Source organism: Pyrus communis, chromosome 5, assembly GCF_963583255.1.
Source record: "Pyrus communis chromosome 5, drPyrComm1.1, whole genome shotgun sequence".
Taxonomy (NCBI): domain Eukaryota; kingdom Viridiplantae; phylum Streptophyta; class Magnoliopsida; order Rosales; family Rosaceae; genus Pyrus; species Pyrus communis.
This window is the reverse complement of record NC_084807.1, coordinates 28,215,216-28,235,237: the sequence shown is the minus strand read 5'-3', so window position 1 is coordinate 28,235,237 and position 20,022 is coordinate 28,215,216. Positions and strand designations below refer to the sequence as shown.

At 37.7% G+C, this 20,022-nt stretch overlaps 4 protein-coding genes across 4 annotated transcripts; 3 read left to right on the top strand and 1 right to left on the bottom strand.

Moving 5' to 3' along the window:
• Positions 1 to 576: 576 nt before the first annotated feature.
• Positions 577 to 1,827, top strand: LOC137733206 (arabinogalactan protein 41-like). The gene is made up of 2 exons (XM_068472362.1): positions 577 to 872; positions 1,430 to 1,827. The coding sequence occupies exons 1-2, from the start codon at positions 746 to 748 to the stop codon at positions 1,501 to 1,503; spliced, it is 201 nt and encodes a 66-aa protein (XP_068328463.1). The 5' UTR covers positions 577 to 745; the 3' UTR covers positions 1,504 to 1,827.
• A 518-nt stretch (positions 1,828 to 2,345) lies between these two features.
• Positions 2,346 to 6,057, bottom strand: LOC137735454 (mitochondrial carrier protein MTM1-like). Its single transcript, XM_068474879.1, has 11 exons — positions 5,968 to 6,057; positions 5,588 to 5,856; positions 5,142 to 5,231; positions 4,564 to 4,692; positions 4,269 to 4,328; positions 4,006 to 4,176; positions 3,736 to 3,838; positions 3,306 to 3,397; positions 3,078 to 3,227; positions 2,834 to 2,892; positions 2,346 to 2,747 (listed from the first exon to the last, which is right to left on the bottom strand). The coding sequence occupies exons 2-11, from the start codon at positions 5,831 to 5,833 to the stop codon at positions 2,615 to 2,617; spliced, it is 1,233 nt and encodes a 410-aa protein (XP_068330980.1). The 5' UTR covers positions 5,834 to 5,856; positions 5,968 to 6,057; the 3' UTR covers positions 2,346 to 2,614.
• A 6,125-nt stretch (positions 6,058 to 12,182) lies between these two features.
• Positions 12,183 to 13,995, top strand: LOC137733179 (low affinity inorganic phosphate transporter 4-like). The gene is made up of 2 exons (XM_068472338.1): positions 12,183 to 13,080; positions 13,301 to 13,995. Exons 1-2 carry the CDS (start codon positions 12,183 to 12,185, stop codon positions 13,993 to 13,995), a joined length of 1,593 nt encoding a protein of 530 aa, XP_068328439.1.
• Positions 13,996 to 17,464: 3,469 nt separating this feature from the next.
• Positions 17,465 to 19,622, top strand: LOC137734980 (plastid division protein PDV1-like). The gene is made up of 2 exons (XM_068474327.1): positions 17,465 to 17,881; positions 18,734 to 19,622. Exons 1-2 carry the CDS (start codon positions 17,561 to 17,563, stop codon positions 19,232 to 19,234), a joined length of 822 nt encoding a protein of 273 aa, XP_068330428.1. The 5' UTR covers positions 17,465 to 17,560; the 3' UTR covers positions 19,235 to 19,622.
• The last annotated feature ends 400 nt before the right edge of the window (positions 19,623 to 20,022 follow it).

Here is a 20,022-nt window from a genome sequence, read left to right as displayed (position 1 = left end):
TCGACCTATTCGGCTACTCTGCAATCCTTAATTTGATTGCTCTCGTCTCTAACGCGGTGTTCATGATTTTTCGATGCTCATCTTCCAAGATACAACGAGTTTCCGCTCTTGTGACAGTAAGCACTCCAAACCACAAGAATCTACATTGTTTCTAATACATCCGTTTCATAGGGTAGCAAATAAAGGGCCGGAGAAGTGTGAGGTTATGGACTAATTGGTGAGACCAAAATAACAAAAATACGAATATCGCTTACAACTGATCATGTAATACAGATGTCCGAATCCAAGAATTTCTCCTTCGAATGATAAGTACTCTAGCAAAACATTATTAGAAATCTAGATAACCGGGCAAACGCAATACAGTCTGTCTCAAAATTATCGAACACCAAACCTAAACACACAAACAAACCGATTTAAATTTAGCAAAATTATTAAGGAAAAATGGAAATGAAGGGTAGCATGGGTAGGTGGATCCCTACAGATGCGGGTTGGCCCCACACTTCGCCATGCATGCACAATATTTGGCCATAAAAGCAGAACGTTGTTGATCCAGAATCTCCCTACCCTTGGGCCTCCCTTTAAGCCATTTGATTAGTCTCTTAATTTATTTGTTAATCGTGATTAGCTTTTCTCTCCCCCTCTCTCTCTCTCTCTCTGTAGGTTAACGTTGGTGTTGATCTCTTCTTGTTTGCAGGAGGAGATCTTCAAACGTTAAACAAAGAGAAGAGGTGGAAAGGGAGAAAAAATGGCGGCGATGAACTCGTCATCTTTTGGTGTGGTTGCAATTATTGCCACCTTTTACGCTATCGTTTTGCCTGTGGCTCGTGCGACCAGCTTGGCTCCGGCACCGGCATCGGCATTAACAAGCGATGGTAACCTCTCTTACATTTCTATCTTCGTATTGGTGACAATGACATGTTTGTGTTATGTTTAATTTGTTTTTAGTTTTTTTCATTGATCCCATTTTTAACAAAAACCTTTTTGGATTGCTTTTTGGTATCTAAAAGCCTTTTTGGGGTTTTCAAATAACCAAAAACGCTTTGACAACGTTCAACATAAAATACTAAGGACATGTCTTGAGCTGATTTTAAAAAGTTAATAGCACCTTTAGTTATCGAAAGTGCTTTTAACAATTTTCGACGTAAAAAGTTAATATTGTTTTTAAATCAATAAGCTCTCATATGGTTTTGGGGTTAACATATGGAAAGCAATTGCTATGTACTTTGTTCAGGATTACCTTTTTATTAAAATTTTGGATCTGCTTTTAATAAAAGCTTAAATACTTATAAGCATAAATACTTTTTAAATAAACATTTTCAAACGTTACGTCTTTAATTCTATGAGTATTTTCTGGTGTTTTTTAGATAAGCACTTATAACTAATGAATTTTATTGTTAATTACTTTATTTTTGTATTGTGCAATTTGCAGGGACAACAATAGACCAAGGGATAGCATACGCTCTAATGCTGCTGGCATTAGTGCTCACATATCTCATCCACTAAATTGTACCGTCCGATGATCGATGATGATAGAGATGGAGGGAAACGGACGGTGCAAGATCAAGCAAGGATAATGTAAAATCAATTTGCAAATTGGACAAGAGTACATTTATTTGAGGATTTATTGCTAATTTGGTCACGTTCTTGTTGAATATTCTTCCATGTATGTTGGTTCTCCAACGTTAAATTTACTTCATTAATTAGTATATTAATTTGTAAATTTCTTGTTTTTCTTCGGTTTAATATGACCAAAAGAAAATACTGGATGTAGCCATATTGGTTAAAACAAATGTGCTCTCCACATACACCTAAATGATAAATCTTTCTTCCAGCACTTGTAGTTTAAAGCAAAAAATCGCTTGTAGAAAAGTAACGAAAAAGAAAAGGCGTTACCTCACTATTAAAAGCACTTGTTCTTGCACTAGGTTTGTTACATGAACTTAGAAGCACTGAATTTAAAATTACTTTTAAGTTGTTGATGCGCCACCTTGACTTTTTAATAAAAATTTCAATGTACTTCTAACAAAAGCACTTGTGAGGAACGAGCTTTCTACATGCTTATTTGGAAGTGATTTTAAAATGATTGAAAGCTCATTTGGTTAAAGTGTGAGTTCCAAAAGCACTTTTAAGTGCTTCCTTCAAGAAGCACCATTTATGTGCTTCTTGCATGAAACATTTCAAATACTTTTCCAAAATTCACTTACATTTTCACTAAAAATTGATTCTAAAAGCACTCATCAAAAACACTTTCAATCATTTTAAAATCACTTCCCAACGAGCCCTACAACAATCCCGAACCAGTTCAATATCTTCATTGCAAACTAGGGATCAAGTGAAAATTTTAGAGAAACGGCATAACTTGATTAACTGAGATGAACTCTCAGAAAAAATTTGGACAAATAAGCAGAACCTAAACATTAAAATGTCTGCTCAAAACTGAGTAAAAAGTAAACATCCAAAACTAGAGGAAAAATCTATTGTATCTGCAAAACTTGTAGCTAATCTTCCGTATCAAAATCGTTTCCTCATCCTTTGCAAAGTTTCAGGACGCCGCATCAAAGGAGACACAATCGAAGGATCATAAAAAAGGAGGAAAAATGGATCTGCCCCACTATCATGAAGCTGCATACCGCTGATGGAGAACATACTTCACAACTTCGTAGAAGGAAACCACAATCCCAACAGAAGGGCCTGCGCGGCCAACACGAGGGCCAACTCCCGTGAACAATCCCTTCAAACCTCCACCCCTGTACCAGAATAAAGCATTATGTAAGTGTAATTCCTAGGAAAGATCGAAATGAATAATCAGAAAATTTATAGATTAGAGGGATACCTCCAAATCTCCATTAGTGTTTGCCGTGTTGTCATTTTCATTGCCCTGACTGGATCATTCTGATTTTTTATTCCAAAACAGATGTAGATTAAGAGCAGGGTAAATATATACAAGAAGAAAGTATAATAATTTTCCCCAGAAATGCAGTTTCAGTAGAATTGTTTATAAGCATCACATGTTCATCATAAGAAGTTCCTGCTTATCAAGTGATCCGTTCAGAACAGAACACAGAGAAGTAAATTACCTCTATCTGCCTTCGGGTTTTTGCAACATCCAACGGACATGTAGCTGCAGCAGCAAGGCTTCCTGCAACAAAAGCAGCGGAAAAATTTGCCCCAAGGATATTGAGTGCGCTGGCTTCATCACCCACCAGACCAAGAAGTTTTCGCCTGAGCTGTTCAGACAGAAATAAGAATTCGTTAAAGCAAGTAAACATACAAAAGAATAAGCAATCGGAAGAATGAATCCTTACTGGCTCAAGGGTTGCCCAACAGATTCCTGAGAAGGGAACATCACGAGCAAGCTGTGCTCCCATACCGGTCCACAGGACGCGATAACCTTGCACTGATAAAAGAGACTATATCAAAATCATCAACTTCAAAAAAATAATAAGTGAAGCCAAAGCAGCAAACGTCATTAAAAAAAAAAAAGTATAATAAGCGATGACTCAAATCGTCACTTATTTCACTTCAGGTCTTAATTTGTGTTCATGGAAAAGTTAATGCAGGAGTGATTCTATTTAAACTAAAAAAAATTGCTCCGTAATTCCCCCAAGTTATTTCATAAAATTTTAACCTCTACAAATTGAAGGGGAAAAAAATTCTTCTTTGCCAAATTTCTGAAAGTTCGAAAAGAGAGGATGAAAAAATGGATCTGAGAAACGCAGGAAAAAATGGACTTACAGTTGCTCTGCACATGACTTGTCGTCTTGACATGAGAGACGACACCAAATAAAGTCTTCAAAACACCAGGAGGCTTCCCGCCATTTTGTATCACTTTGAATGCCTATTAAAAAATTTTGATAAATTAAAATAAATAAAAGTACGAGAAGCCTCCACAACTAGGCTCTGACAGCCAGACCAAACTTTGCCAAAACAAATCTGAGAAAACATCTATAACATGAATGTAGAACAAGATTAAGCTTATTATGAAGTTCTAAACTTCTAAGTTACCTGCATGCGAGTTCTAGCAAGTTCAATAGGATAGCAAGTTACACAAGCTAATGAGCGTGCCAAAGAGCCGGCAACTAGCGGGACATAAGCTGTCATGCTTGGTGCATTATGGGCACTGAATTCCTCTAACTGATTGCGAAACACATCATAGCACGGTAGATAAATTCCCACCTGATTAACAAAAAGGCGAGTCACATAAACGAAAGATTAATGGCATGCCCAAGAGGAAACCCAACTAAGACCTGATAACATTAAAAACTTACTGTTGGAACAGCAAGGGCTAACCCTGCATTTGTGCCTCTCCATAGCCTTGCAAATCCTTCCTGCAATTTCAATCTCCAAAGTCAAAATCACAGGCAAGAACAGTGGAGATGAAGGTGACTACTTAGACAGGCATGGATAAGCACTATGCATACATATCATGTTTTACGAACAGGAATTAACAAAGCAATATAATCACGAACAAATAAGCAGGTGCACACTTTTAACTACAGTTCACTTTTCATGAACATTTGACATCACTAATACATCTAAAACAATGCCGCAAAACCCGCCCACCTGTCTAATTATTTTGTAGAAGACATCCAATGTGCCTTTGTACTGAAAACAATCCGGAGGACATATTGAAACAGTGCCTTGAATTCCAGCCCGAGTGCATGATGGTGAACATCTTAGATCCGCAAACATCTGAGCACACAAAAAATAAACTAACAATAGTGAAAAAAGGAGAACAACATTATTTCTGCTAAATCAACTGAAAATAAATGGGGGAAAAAAAAAGAAGAAAAATCCAAGTGGCTGCACTGAAACCGTCAAACAGAAATATTACATATCTTAGCCTCTCGGGTAATTTGAAAATACCTACATGTAACTCCTCATACTCACAATACCACATAACATTAAATCTGTCAGCTAATTGAAGAAACCAAGAGATTATAAGGTTTCATGCCGAGACACCAATGCAAGTAATAAACACAACTTATTGCTTGATCAAGTAGTGAACTCTATCAAACCACCATATGCGACATATGTAAACCATTTCATTTCGGATTACAGTTACACCACCATAACAACAAAAGCAAACAGAATAATGGTTACGAATCTAAATTTAGGACATAGAAGTAAGGCGTTCATACCATGCTTGGCCCAAAATATGCCATCCGACTAATGACATTACTTAGTGGATGCGAGTAAGGAACCCCAGCTGCCTGAGCTTGCAACCTTGTCTGCAACAGCATATAAACACAACAATTGCTCAGTCCATGTTTCCAAATCACTAAAACAACCAAAAATTTGATCAGTCTTTCGTAAAATTTTAAAACTTGGAGCTAACGGAAGACTTGGCGAGCCAACCCCACTTAGTGGGGTAAAGTTTTGATTGTTGTTGTTGTGTTTTTAAAACCCCATATACCAAAAATACCCAAAATTCAACATTTCAGTTCTTCCCCTGCTACTGAATTGTAATGAATCTTAAAATAAATAAATTTAAAATCAAATGCAACGAATTTCGGTTTCGTTTTACACTTTCTTCTCACTTTCTCGGAAACCAAACAGACTACAAAAAAAAAATCAAAGGGCATACCTTTACAACATCAAGCGGATTAACAATAATCGCCGATAAAAATGCTGCCCCCGCCGCCGAGAAAGCTCGCTCGGCAACTCCCAATTGCCAGTCGGACGTTATGGGAAGCTGCGAGGCAGAGAACTCAGCCCCATCTCTAACCGTAGCGGTTGATTCTGGGCCCGACAAATCTACACCGGCAATCCCAACCGAGTGCGTCTGCTCCGTGCTCATCCATGGATTCTGGGCTCGCTCCAACTCCACCATCTTATTCGCCGCGCTCTCTCTCTCTGATCAGTATTGACCCAACAAAATTGAATTATTTTTGTTTTTAAATGAGAAATAGGAAATAGGAGAGAGAGAGAGAGAGAGAGAGAGAGTGCAGTAAACAAATGGCTTACCAGAAAGTAAGGCGCGCAAGAGGAGGGAGGGAGGGAGGCAGGGAGAGAGAGGGAGAAGCGTATCAGCGGCGTGGAGTTTGTAAAGGCCACGTTTGGCAGCGTTTGTGAGGGCGACTAATTTTTGGCAGTAGAACCTACATGTCAAAATATTTACCTATACATTTTGAAATAAAGAAAAAAAATGTTCGCAACCTTCTCATTTTGGAAGAATTTTTAGTTGTGATGAGAACACAAGTAGTGCACCTGTGTTTTAATATGAGTGGTGAGAAATTTTATTTTTTAAGTTATTAACATTTTAGCACACGTATCTCATTATTTGTATAGTGACACATGATGTACCACCCGTGTACCGGTTACATTGAAAAATCTCTCCTTATTTTGACATTTTCACTGTTATTAATGGCATAAGGAGAAGCCCTTCGGAATAGGGATGTGATTAGAAGGGATATGAGATGGATTGTGAGTTATGGTCAAGACGTTTGGTTTGGGATCCGTCTTTGGGTTTTTCCTTATCCCTTATTTCATCTTGTTCCTGAGGATCAGAGAAGTAATATGGATTGGAGCTTGAAGGTAAGTGATATTATTGAAGACTACTGTTGGGACCAAACTAAACCAAGTTTTGAGTGTTGACATAGTTAAAAGGATTTGCAATGTGACCATTCCTGGTCACCCAACGACGGATAGATTAATGCGGGGAGCCACTTCTAATGGAGAGTTTTCAATTAAAACTGCAATTTGGTTGCAAAAAGAGAGTAGACATCATATTAAGTGACACCCCATGACCATAATTTTGTTAAATTAAATTTTGGTGGCTGTGTTGTGCAGGAGAAATCGGCTGTAGGCTTTGTTATTAGGAATGAACATGGCAATATGATCGGTGCTGGAGCGTTTAATCTCGATGGGGCTACCATTAATGAAGCGGAGGCGAAGGCTTTCAAGGAGGGCCTAAAGTATGCAAAACGAAAGGGTTTTAAAAAATCATGGTGGAAGGTAACTCTAAGGGGGCGTTTGTTTGCCCTCACTAAGTTGGACTGGACTGGACTGGACTAGCTATTAGTCCAATACTGTGTTTGTTCCATGCTGGGACTAACATTAATGAGACTCAAGGGGACTAGCATGGACAAAACCCTTCACTAAGAGGTCTTAGCGAGACCCCCCAATAACCATGGGACTAGCTAAGACTATCCTCTCTTTCTCGTCCTCGTCATGCTCAACGACCACTCCCGACAGACTCATCGTCATCTCCGGTCACCTAGATCAATCATTAACTTTCCGACTCTCTTTCAGATCCATTTCACAACCAACTTTCACATAAAATATACCAAATTGAAGCTGGGAGTGACAAGATTACGATTTTACCTGAATCAAGGCCAAAATGTGGTCGAATGTGGCCGGAAAATGGTCTGGAAGTCTCGGCCTGTGTGGGCTTCTTCAAATCCATGACAGATTCGAGCATTCAAATCTAAGATCTCGGTCTAGGGATGGTGATGAATTTTTTGGCGGTGCTAACTTCATCCAATTTAACGAGGGTTGGCCGGAAAACACATCGGGAAACCTGCAACTCGTCAGGAAAATTGGAGCCGTGAGGTTCCATTCGAACAACACATAGCTAGAGAGGGAGGGAGGACAGAGAAATAGAGACTGGAATCAATAAGGAGTTTGACCAGGAATGAGAAAGAGACATGAATTGAGAGGTCTAAGAGGAAAAAAAGAGGGAAAGGGTGGGACGATGAGAGAAGAGGAAAAGAGTGGGATGGAAATGGTAGGAAAAGGTGAAGAAAAAGATAAGATCATAATAAAATATTAATAATTTATATATTAAATAATATAATATTAGAATTTGTTATTATCCAGCTTCTTAGTCCAATACTGCACCAAACGCTTCACTAAGTTAGTCCAGTTTAGTCTAGTCTAAGCCAGTCCAGCTTAGTCCTTGAAGCTAATCCAGTTCGAGATAGTCCGGCGCAACAAACGCCCCCTAAACTTGTTATTTAGGCGGCCCAAGGCTTGTGTGAGATCTCCTGGAACCTCATTTCTATGGTTGAAGATATCAGGTGGTTAGTTTCTAACTTCGTTGACATCCAGTTGACGCACATTTTTAGAGAGACAAATTTTGTGGTGGATGCTTTTTCTGATCAGGGTCTCCATGTCCAAAATGATCATTGTTTGGGAGTTCTGTATCCCTTTATTTGCTAGGGCGACTTTTGATTTGGATAATTTTGGAATTGGATGCACTGATGGTTTCTCTCTTTAATGAAGCCTTTTATTCCTATAAAAAAAATAAGGAGAAGTGAGAAGTTGATATAAGAAGGCAAGTGATAATATTGTTAGCATTTCTCAAAGAAAAATAGACATTTATTAGGTGAAAAGCATTTAAGTGATGATGTTGTTAACATTAGGTGACACGTTAGCTCTGAATTCTCTAATGTATCCTTTCTAGCTAGGTTATGCTCTAAATTTGCCCGGCTAAAAGGGATCGATTTAGAGATTTAGAGCTTCATAAGTGAGAGAAAAAATTGCTTAATCCAAGTTTACATAATCACTTAACGCCAATGACCTAACATATCTCCAAATTTCAATATGTGAAGTAATTGTTTGAAATATTTTAAGAGGTTGGAACCGGAAATCACCCTTAAAAATTGGGAGGGATCTGTAGTTTTAGTATTAGTAAACAGAATTACTAAGTAGCTGGTTATCAATAGTTTTTTTTTCCCCCAAAGCTGGTTATCAATAGTTAAGACTTTAAAAATTATATATGCAAACAAAATAATAAATTCGATACTGTGTTGGTCATTCTTTGTATAGAATAAATAATTCGATAAAACTCTAATACAAAGACAATATTTTTGACCAAAAATAATTTTATATTACTAAGAACGCAAGTCTGCACATGTTAAAAAATTAAAGAATTAGACGAATCGGACTAAATAACGTTTAGTTGTTGAATCATTATGATAACTTTACTCTCTTAACTATATAAGACTGTCAGAATAAACTAAAAACTCAAAAATAGCGTAAGATAAACAGTTTTAATTATGATACTTTTATGATCAAAATATGTTAGGTACAGCGGAATAAACGAAAAAATGTGTAATTATTTATTTTATTTTGTTTTTAGAAGGAAGGTAGATATTTTATTTCCTACGCTTTGTCCTGATTTTGGTGGAGGCAAACAAGGTCTTGATGTTTGTTCGAGAGATTGGGACGTTGATTAAATTTCTTCGAGAGATTTTCAGTGTGCCTAAAATATAGCTTGAAACACAGCTCAAAATAAATGGCACCAAGTAAAGCTACGTTTTTTTCTTTCCACATTTAGTATTTGATTCTTGAGAACAAAAAAAGAAAATTTTTAATTTTGTTCTTCTTGATCCACTAGTATTTACTATTTAAAATTTGGGAACGGCAAGTGGCGAATTGACTTGGTAGATTTTTTTTTTTTTTTTACAAATGACTTGATAGTTAGGGTTTTTATTTTTTACTCACTGAATTTTGTCTTCTCAATTTTTTTTGTTTAGTATATTAGTGTAGAATATTGTTTGTACTTAAAAAAAAACTTGAAAATAGAAATGGTATATATGTAAAATGAAAAATTAACAAATATGATAATTGGAGCGTGGAATCTGGATTGGGAATACCAATTTCGCAATGAAAAATCTCATTCCAAATCTTATGTTTTCAGTGCAATGACATATTGGTCATAAAATTTGAGCTGACGTGTTATGGTTTTACAAAACGAAAGCTAAGTGTCATGAATCATGACTTTGCATGAACATATATGTGTGTGTGTGTGTAGTTTTATAGAACTTCGTAATATTCCAATAAGAAAAACATCTGTGTTGCTAACAATTAATCAATTAGCCATAAGTACATGTATAGCCACCTTAAGTTCACAGCCAGGGTCTGATGTCCTTTAAAAAGGTCTCTTCCATGTCGCTTTTTTAATTTTTTTTGACATGTGTCATGACTCATACCACTTAATCTCAACTTAATTCTGTTAATTTTTAATAAGCTAGAGTTAAGTGGTATAACACGTGTCAAAAAAATGAAGGAGTCGACACGGAAAATTTTTAGGTGTTCCGGGTACACCAAAAAATTTTGGTGTACCCACACTCATTAAAATTTGATTTTATTATTTTATTGGAAAAAAAGTGAGGATAGGGTCCACCATTATGAGTGAGGGTACACCAAAATTTTTTGGTGTACCCGGAACACCCAAAAATTTCTCAGTCGACACAAATGCGACACCATATTGGGAACAGCAGACCTGCTGTAGTCAAGGGGCGGATACGATCCACCTTGGAGCAAGGTGGGCTGACATCAAGCTTAGAAATTATACATGAAAGAGCTAAGTGTTAAATTTTAAAAATCCGAGATGCCTTTAGGAGTTGTCCTCAACGAATTGCCTTTATGAAGACTGGACAGAGAAGCTGTTATTGAGAATGAATCCTATATTGATGGGAGGAAGGACTTTGCATAGACTTTTAAAATGTTGGACTACTCTCCATATTGTCAATTGGTTTTACGATGGAACCCCAACTTTCTTCATGGTATCAGAGCAGGTTGTCCCACGTGTGAAGCCAAATGACCACACACACTTCACGTCAACTTGTTGTGTTGTCCACGTGTTAGACTTGAAAATTCGTCACACATAAGGGGGCATGTTGAGAATAAGTCCTACATTGATGGGAGGAAAAACTTTGCACGGGCTTATCAGAGGTTGGGCTATTCCTCATATTGCCAATTAGTTTTATGGTGGAACCCCAAATTTATTCAGCTGCCAGCCTCATGCCTTTATGTATATTGTTATAGGTATCTTTATCTTTCAATAGGCTCATCATGACATCTATCGGCATGCTCACTCAAAAGTTAATGATATCAGTCGACATACTCACTTGAAAGCTGTTGACATATGTCGATAGACATGCAATATAATTTAGCAAATGGTCTTAGGCCTACCAATGTCAATGTTCCATAAAATGTCAATTTACATGCTTTTATAAAAAAAATTGTCCGCTGCGCATACTATTTTTATTGACAACCCCCACCCCCAATAATACTTCTTAGGATTACAACCTCGTTTTTTACTCAAAGATGTAAAGCATATTCGACCAAATTCACAAAGGACAATGATCATACAATACAAAATTGTCAAACAATATAATGTTCATGAAGAATGATAGTAACTCCGCTGAAAGACAGAGACAGCCACAGATTTAGCATAATTTCAAGATAGTTACCATCCACATTCCAGAGGACAATTACAAAATTAATGGCTAGCTACCTAGCAGCTTGCTTACAAAGCCCAGAAAATTGATGGGTTAATTTGTCTAGGAAGTTGAAGATAATTTGATCTCCTTGGATGCCACAATATTCAAAAGAAATGTTCTAAAAGACACTAGGCGCTAGTCTTGTGGTGGGTTGGGGTTTACATCTTAGACGGCTAGACGGACTAGTTGGTTTAGATCAATTATAAGTGTTTAATGCTTAAAGGATATATAATTACATTGAAATACATAAATTATAAAATAGAATGACATATAAATTACAAAGTATTAGAACATAATGTAAATTGAAAATTATTTATTTTCTGTCTAAGTGAGAGTTGCGACTTAACGGCTTGGGGCAAGTTAGGCGGTCTAGGAGGGCCGCTTGTTCTTAAATTTCAGACATCTAGAGATTACTCGAGGGTGGTGACCAGCAATCTAGTAGCTAGGCGAGAATTTTTAGAACAGTGAGTATAACACATCAATCATGTTTTATACTCCTGTTAATACGTAGAAGGATCCTGGTACGGCCATACCATGTGTTTAATTAGTCTAATTGTGGCTATGATTTTTTTTCTTCAAATGATAGATTTTGTTAGATTAGTCACAGGGGTTCGAACCTACGTCGTCATGCAAGAGCTCAACTCTTTTCCATCACTGTGGCTATGATTGTTGGAATATATCAAGTTTTGTCATTGATTAACCCATAATCTTAATTATAATAAACCATTTTATTACAAAGTCACAAAGCATAAAGCACATATGTGGAATATCCTTGATACGTACCCTCTGATTTCTTGTAGTTCTCCTCAAAACCTAGGTATAAACGTCTCCCTGTAATACTTCGTACAAATGAACGCCTATATATAAAATCATTACCGCCCACGTCTACACCAGCAGCAAACACGCAACAAACAGTCGAGTATAAGGCCCCAGTTCTGAATTACTAAAATGGCCTTAGCCGTGCTGCATGCACTGGACTCAGCCAGAACACAATGGTACCACGTAACGGCTATTGTCATAGCCGGAATGGGTTTCTTCACGGACGCTTACGACCTCTTTTGCATCTCCACCATCTCCAAACTCCTTGGCCGCCTTTACTACTACAAGCCTGGCACCGAAAACCCGGGGAAGCTCCCACAGGACGTCAACAACTTCGTGATAGGTGTTGCCCTAGTCGGAACCCTATCGGGTCAGCTCGTATTCGGGTGGCTCGGTGACAAACTAGGCCGAAAGAAGGTCTACGGGATAACCCTAATCATAATGGTTATTTGTGCCATTTGCTCCGGCCTATCATTTGGCTCCTCAGCGGGCTCTGTTATGACAACCTTGTGCTTCTTCAGGTTTTGGTTAGGGTTTGGTATCGGTGGCGATTACCCTCTCTCCGCCACGATCATGTCTGAATACGCCAACAAAATGACTCGTGGGAGGTTTATAGCAGCGGTGTTTGCGATGCAGGGTGTCGGAATCATTTTTGCCGGGTTGGTGTCTATGATATTGTCGAAAATCTTCCTCGACCTGTATCCTGCACCGGCATTCAACGCCATCCCTGTGGATTATTCGAATGTAATGTCCACGCAGCCACAGGCGGACTATCTGTGGCGGATTGTGCTTATGCTTGGAGCTTTTCCCGCTCTTGTCACTTTCTACTGGAGGATGAAAATGCCTGAAACAGGTCGGTACACCGCCTTGATTGAAGGCAACGCCAAACAAGCAGCTTCTGACATGGGTAGGGTCTTGGATATCGAAATCCAAGATGAACAAGATAAGTTGGCCCAGTTCAAGGCTGCCAATGATTACTCATTATTCTCCGGAGAGTTCGTTAGGCGTCACGGAAAACACCTAATTGGTACGTACCCTTCATATATACTCGCTTTTTTACCTCGTAACTAAAAACATCAACTGTATACCAAATACTGTAAATAATTAGTAAAATGATACCGCTTATATCCAACTAGATATGTTAATTAGATAAAACATTGGATTCGTATATTTTTAGGTTAAGAATTTACATAGAATATTTCTCTAGCTAGTTATCTTATCGGTCTGACGTTTGCTATATGCCTCAGGTACAACAACTACTTGGTTCTTGTTGGATATCGCCTTTTACAGCCAAAACTTAACACAAAAGGACATTTTCCCAGTGATGGGTCTCACTCAAAAGAACGTCGAGGTTAACGCGCTTCGAGAAATGTTCGAGACCTCTCGAGCAATGCTTGTAGTTGCGTTTTTCGGCACCTTCCCTGGTTACTGGTTCACCGTCTTCTTCATCGAGAAACTTGGCAGGTTCAAGATCCAACTTTTGGGATTCTTCATGATGTCTTTGTTCATGGGCATCATAGGCTACAAATATGACGACGTCAAGAACAACAAGTACATGTTTGCAACCTTATACGGCCTCACTTTTTTCTTTGCCAACTTTGGCCCCAACAGCACCACGTTTGTGCTTCCGGCTGAGCTGTTTCCGACTAGGGTTAGATCCACGTGTCACGCATTGAGTGCGGCGGCAGGGAAGGCCGGGGCCATGGTGGGTGCATTTGGGGTGCAAAACTATACTTTAAAGGGTGAAGTGAAGGAAATTAGGAAGGCTATGATATTCTTGGCTGTCACAAACATGCTTGGGTTTTTCTTCACATTCTTGGTCACTGAGACCAAAGGCCGGTCCTTGGAGGAGATCTCCGGAGAGGATGGTAGCAGTGATCGCAAAGCCGGGACACAGATGACTGGTACCAATACATCAGCGACAACAAGGACGACGTACTAGGTAGTTAATTAAGGAGTTTGATTAGCTAGCAAAGCGTTACTATTCAGTTAGAAAATAATATATATCAAATAAATGAGCTCGAGCAAAGTTGTGGTCATTTGCTCGGAATATCCATGCCTTAGCAATACCAATAAGAGCTGCTATAAGTGTTCCGATCGAACTTTGAAGTCGAAGAAAACAAAATTTGATCGATGTTATAGCAAGAAGAAAGAAAAATAAAAAAGTTTTGAGTTTGGGTGAGGTCTGTATTTGTTTATTTTCTTTCTTTTATTTGAATTTCTCATGTAACATACAAGAAATGAATATATGTTTACTGCTGTATATTTTGATAAAAGACTAGTTTTTTTTATATATATATATATATATATATATATACACGTACTTAAGAAAATAATGTTAATGGCCGCAATCAAGCAAATTTACAACTTACAAAGTATTGAACTTAAAATCTTCCGTTATTTTCTTTAAAGAGCTGTTGCCCCCACTTTACTGCTGGCCACCTGTCGTGGTATAAAATCATGTTCAATGATTGAAAAATTAAAATTATAAATAGAAGTTCTGATTTTATTGATTAGATAAGTGTGCAAGAGATTGGGATAAAGAAAATAATTGGATCGCACCATAAATTATTTGTCACGTAAATTTTATTTGACAACCATATGAACAATTATATAAACGTAGTATCAAATGCGTGGACAATATACGGATTGTAATTTTGTCGATATATTTGTTGGCATCCCTATTATATCAAACTAGTTACTTTGTTTTTGTCCAAAGGTAGATATCAAACTAGTAGGTCTAGCTCAAAATTTTCACTAATAAGAGTGAAGAAATTACTAGGGAGTTTTGGGTGCATTTGTTTCACCTCCTTAGGAGGGAATGGTTTGGACTAGCTTAAATAGGACTATAATACTGTGTTTGGTATGTCCTCAAACTAAAATAAGTGGGACTCGCCTCAACTACGAGGCCCTCCGGGGTTCGCTAAAGTAGGCTATCGAATCCCAAGCTTTCGCTTGGTATTAAGGGGGTCTAGAAAATAAGCGGATGTTTGGCTTCCTGCTGCCCTGAGAAATTTGCAGGTTGGGTTGGATATTAAAATTGGGGAAAACAAAAAAGGGTTAAGTTTTTGGGACATATTTGATAGTTTGAAAATGAGGAAAGATTGAAAATCAATGGAAAGATGAGTTTGAAAGTTCGAAAAATCGGTGATTTTTATCTGGCTTCTTCTAATTCATATGAATGGTAATTCAATAGAAAGTTGAGTTCCCAATTGAAAAATTCCAAGGGTTTTCAGCTGGGCTTTTGGGTTCCATTGATTTATTGGAAAGGTTTGTTTTTGGGGTGAGAGAGCGTAAAATTTGAGGGTTCAAATCACGTTTTTGAGAGAATGTAAATTTTGGTTGCTAGGTGTAGTTGGATTTTGCAGAAAATTTTGATGTTGGGTTCAATTTCTTTGCATTAGAAAATTGGAAGTTTTAACAAAACACTCCCGGTACCGTTCACTTTTAACGAAAAACCAAATTTTTACATTTTCCTGGTACTATTCATTACACATTTATTTGTCATTTTTCATTAAAATTAAAGTTTTTTATTTTACTTTTCATTAGTTTTCTTTAGAAAATTCTGGAGAAAGTTTTGTTAACAAAAACCCTTTTTTTCCTTTTTGTCCTTAGTTTACTTCTTAATCCGACTCTGCACCAAATGCTTCACTAAGTCAATTCAGCTTAGTCTAGTCTAAGCCAATCCACCTTAGTCTATAAAGCTAGTCCAGTCCGAGATAGTCCAGTGTAACAAACGTACCCTTTATGTTTGTATTTCACACAACATAGTTTTGGGTTCGATTTCTAGCGCTAGTGGATTACACCATAGTGATCAAGGAGGGTGAAATATTTCTATCAATTTTTTCAATCCCCGAAAATGTCAACTGTTGTGGTTAAGCCATTAGCTGATTATTTAAAATAAAATAAAAATAGAACTTATACATGTAGCTGTAAGAGAATTTTTATGTGTTGGGAACATGACATGTACACCAAATATCATATTACAAATGATAAGATACTTGAAATTCCAACTACTGGTATTACTAGGCTGTGTTCCCAAGAGATTTTTCAAAGTGACCAAAACACGGGATAGCAAACCACGTGTCACTATACAAAATGTGGAATATGTGTAATAAAAATTTAATAACTTAAAAATTAAACTTCCCAACATTTATATAATAATACGTGGTGTATCTCTCGTGTTTCCACGTGCCGTGCCAGATAACAAACCTGAATCGCTTAAGGCGGACCACACCCTGAAAATTTGAATTGAAGTGAAAACCCTAGAAATACAGTTTGGTTTCTTCTCCCCAAATTTCCCTCCATGAAATGGGTCATGGAAGTCAAAAGGCTCTTGTGTTCTTTAGTTCTATATATGTACCTAAGAAAATAATTTTATATTTGTGACCATAGTCAACTAGATTCACAGTTTACAAAATATCGAATCTAGGATCTTCATTATGTTCTTTAGCAAGCTTTTGTCTGCACTTTTCCATTGGGCACTTGTTGTGGTACCAAATAATGTTCAATGATTGAAAAACTACCATCATAGGTACTCAAGATATTGTGTTTGGAGAGGTGGATAAATGGGACTACTAGTTGCTCGATCAGGACCCTAGCTTTATTGCGAGCCAAAAACTATAGGCGCAATTCCCCTTTGACTCGATCTTAAATTGAATTATGAAATTTTCTACCAGAGCTGCAGAACTAACGACTTTATTAGAAAGTAGAATTACCAATTCTTACACGAATTTTCAAGGGGATGAGATCGGTCGAGTGGTTTGCGTTGGAGATGAGATTGTGAGCGTTTATGGATTTTTAAAAGAAAATTAATTGGATCACACCATAAATTACTTGTCACGTAAATTTCAATTGACAACCATATGAACAATTATATAAACGAAGTATCATATATGTGTGAGCAATATGCGGAAAGTAATTTTATCGATGTATTTGTTGGCATCATATTATGTCAAACTAGTTAGTCTTTTTTTTTTTTTTTTTTTTGTCGAATGGTTCCATATCAAACTAGTTACTTGGTCTAGCTCAAAATTTTCACTAATATAAGAGTGACAGAAATTATTAGGGAATTTTATGTTTGTATTTCATACAGCATTGTCTTGGATTCTCTTTTTAGCACTGATGAATTATACGATGGTGGTCAGGAAGACTGAAATACCTCTGATAATTTTTTAGCCCCTGAAAACATATTGTAGAACTTTTATACATGTAGTTGGGAGATAATTTTTATGTGCTGGGAACAAAACCTAATACACCAAATGTTATAATACAAACAATTAGATACTTAAACAAAATTCTAACTACTTATATTATCAGGCCGTGTTTTGGGTATACTGATTTTTTTTTTATTAGTGCTGGCACCACAATAAAAGCCACGTGGCGCGCTTTACTAACGGCAGATGACAAACCCGAATCGCTTAAGGCGGACGGCACCCTGAAAAATTGAATTGAACTGAAAACCCTAGAAATACGGTTTGGTTTCTTCTTCCCCCAAATTTCCCTCCATGAAATGGGACATGGAAGTCGAAGAGATCGAGGCAGTCCTCGAGAAGATATGGGACCTCCACGATAAGCTCAGCGACGCCATCCACTCCATTTCCCGAGCTCACTTCCTCAACTCCGTCAAGTCCCTCAGAAGTTCCGGTAAGAAGAAGCCACAGCAGCAACCCAATGACGACGCCGCCGACGAGAACCGGGCCGGCTACGTGTACTTGAAGGACTTCCGGGTCGAACACGACGATGACTCGGCGATTCGGGAGGCCAAGAGCCTCAATGCGATTCGCACCGCGCTCGAGAACCTCGAGGACCAGCTCGAGTTTTTCCATGTAAGTTCGTGGCTTTTTCTAGGGCTTGTTTGGTTATGTTGTGTTTGGTTGCTGAGAAATTTGGTGGAAATTTGAAGATGAGTGATGAAATGCTTGATTGGGTCGGTTTGAGATGTATTCATTCGAAATTAACCTTGTAGATGTATAAATGCTTGGATAATGTAAATAATAGCTCTTTCGGACTACAAATTTTCAAGATATTTATCGGTCCTGTGTAATTGTAAATTTCTGTTTGGTTGCTGAGAAAATGGAGAAACAAAGTGGAAAAATTCTGAAGGAAAAATCAACGTATTTATATGGTTTGTGCTGTTGTAATTTCATAAATTCTGCAGCAAATAGGCAAATGCTTGCAGCTTATGAAATTATGAAACTTGGTCTGCTTGTGTTCCTTCTTTTTATGAGTGATTTCAGAAAGGCAATTGAAGTTCCGAACATGATTAGCTGATGTTAGAAAGACATAGGATCAGGACTAGTTCTGTAGAGCAAAAGACGTTGTGATGAGTAAGGGATAATAAACACAAAAGGTTGTGAAATTGCTGGCAATTGTGTAGGATGCGCTTTACGCACTAGCACACAAGTCATAAGGTCGAGTGGTTGCAGGGTAAATTCTTGAATTTGATTGTGCTGAATGCATTTCATGTCCAGTTTTGAAATCCATGCTTTATAGTTATATTGGGGCTTTGTTGTGTATTATGACGGTAGCATTGCATTCAAAGGGTGAAGTTCTCTGTGTTTCTGTTCATGCTGTGTCGCTTTGTTTGTGAAACTCACTGTTTGAGTTTCAAATTTGCGAATTGCTATTGGGTATATTCTCAATTCAGCTAATTTATGTCAGTTTTTTTTCTTTTAAAGACTGTGCAGGTGCAGCAGCGGGCTGAGAGAGATGCTGCGATTGCACGCTTGGAGCAGAGCCGTATTGTTCTAGCAATGAGATTGTCTGAACACCATGGTAAGAAGTACCAAGTTATTGAGGAAGCTCTTGCCTTTGTTGGAGATGTCTGTGATGCAAGCCGTTTAGTTTCTCCTGAAAGTCTTTACGGTCCTCCGATCAGTCCTTCTGGTGAGAAGTTGGTGGCCTCTGAAGGGAAGAAGTCTAACATTTTGATCAAATTTCTCATTTCAAGTATCAATTTTGCTAAAAGAACGCTTAAATTGGATAATACGGGTGGAATACTTGGAAATGCTGCATTGGTGGCATTTAGCATGATTGCATTGGTGCATCTGAATCAAGTAGGTATTAAGGAGCATCCACAGAAGCTGGAAGATAAAATCCACATCAACAGAAATGCTAGAAAAACTTCACCGTCTATTGGTCGCTACAGCAACTTGGATGTTCTATTAGCCAGGGGTTAGCTCTGAACTTAAAAAATTCTGCGGTAGGGAATCCAGTGATAGGTTGCCGGACTCTTGTTATTGTCGGATATCTTCCCACGGAAAGTTTTGGAGAATTTGACAAGAAGTGTGGTAACTTGTAAGCCCACCGGCGGTCCTCGCTCAAACTGTAGTGGTGACGACCCTAGCTGTATACAGGTTGTCTGGCTTCTCTCCTGTTATTATTTCAAATTCGTTGTGTATATCTCCAGATTACTGAAGTCCGTCTTTCCTTTTCTTGTCTATTGGAAATTCAGAGTATATCCCAGTTATGGTGATACGTGATTGTGGATGTATGTCATTCAATGGTCTGTTGCAAATCCAATTCACTGTCGTTTGGAGGGAATTGAAAAGCGATATATTTTCTTAATCGGCAACCATCTTTTACGTTCAAGTTAGACGCTTTTTTTTTTCATTTTTTTCTTTTAACATACCTTGAATTTATTAAATCTTACAGAGAAAACGAGTACTCTTTGTTGTTAAATCAGCATCATCTCTGTCACTTAGTACAACGGTCTTCATTTGTAAGTGAGGGGGTTTTAGGTTTGTTTCTTGCCAAGGATGAACTTGAACAACATTATTGCTAGTGTATTGTGAGGCTGAGTCCACCCTCTTAACCTTAGTGTAGATAATATTTTTTGTTAAAAAAAAAAAAAAAATTCAACATCATCTGTATCCTTGATCACTTTGAGAAACTCTCGGAATTAACCTAATTAATTACTGTTACCGACTAGTGTTACGATATATCAATATTTCTTTTCACTTGTGAA

Bases quoted from the DNA above. Each gene is read 5' to 3' on its own strand.
- LOC137733206 (XM_068472362.1), top strand. From the start codon at position 746: ATGGCGGCGATGAACTCGTCATCTTTTGGTGTGGTTGCAATTATTGCC. The intron at 873-1,429 runs GTAACCTCTCTT...TGCAATTTGCAG, and splicing joins ATCGGCATTAACAAGCGATG to GGACAACAATAGACCAAGGG.
- LOC137735454 (XM_068474879.1), bottom strand. From the start codon at position 5,833: ATGGTGGAGTTGGAGCGAGCCCAGAATCCATGGATGAGCACGGAGCAG. The intron at 3,839-4,005 runs GTAACTTAGAAG...ATTTTTTAATAG, and splicing joins TTGCTAGAACTCGCATGCAG to GCATTCAAAGTGATACAAAA. The intron at 2,748-2,833 runs GTATCCCTCTAA...ATTCTGGTACAG, and splicing joins ACACTAATGGAGATTTGGAG to GGGTGGAGGTTTGAAGGGAT.
- LOC137733179 (XM_068472338.1), top strand. From the start codon at position 12,183: ATGGCCTTAGCCGTGCTGCATGCACTGGACTCAGCCAGAACACAATGG. The intron at 13,081-13,300 runs GTACGTACCCTT...TATATGCCTCAG, and splicing joins TCACGGAAAACACCTAATTG to GTACAACAACTACTTGGTTC.
- LOC137734980 (XM_068474327.1), top strand. From the start codon at position 17,561: ATGAAATGGGACATGGAAGTCGAAGAGATCGAGGCAGTCCTCGAGAAG. The intron at 17,882-18,733 runs GTAAGTTCGTGG...TTTCTTTTAAAG, and splicing joins ACCAGCTCGAGTTTTTCCAT to ACTGTGCAGGTGCAGCAGCG.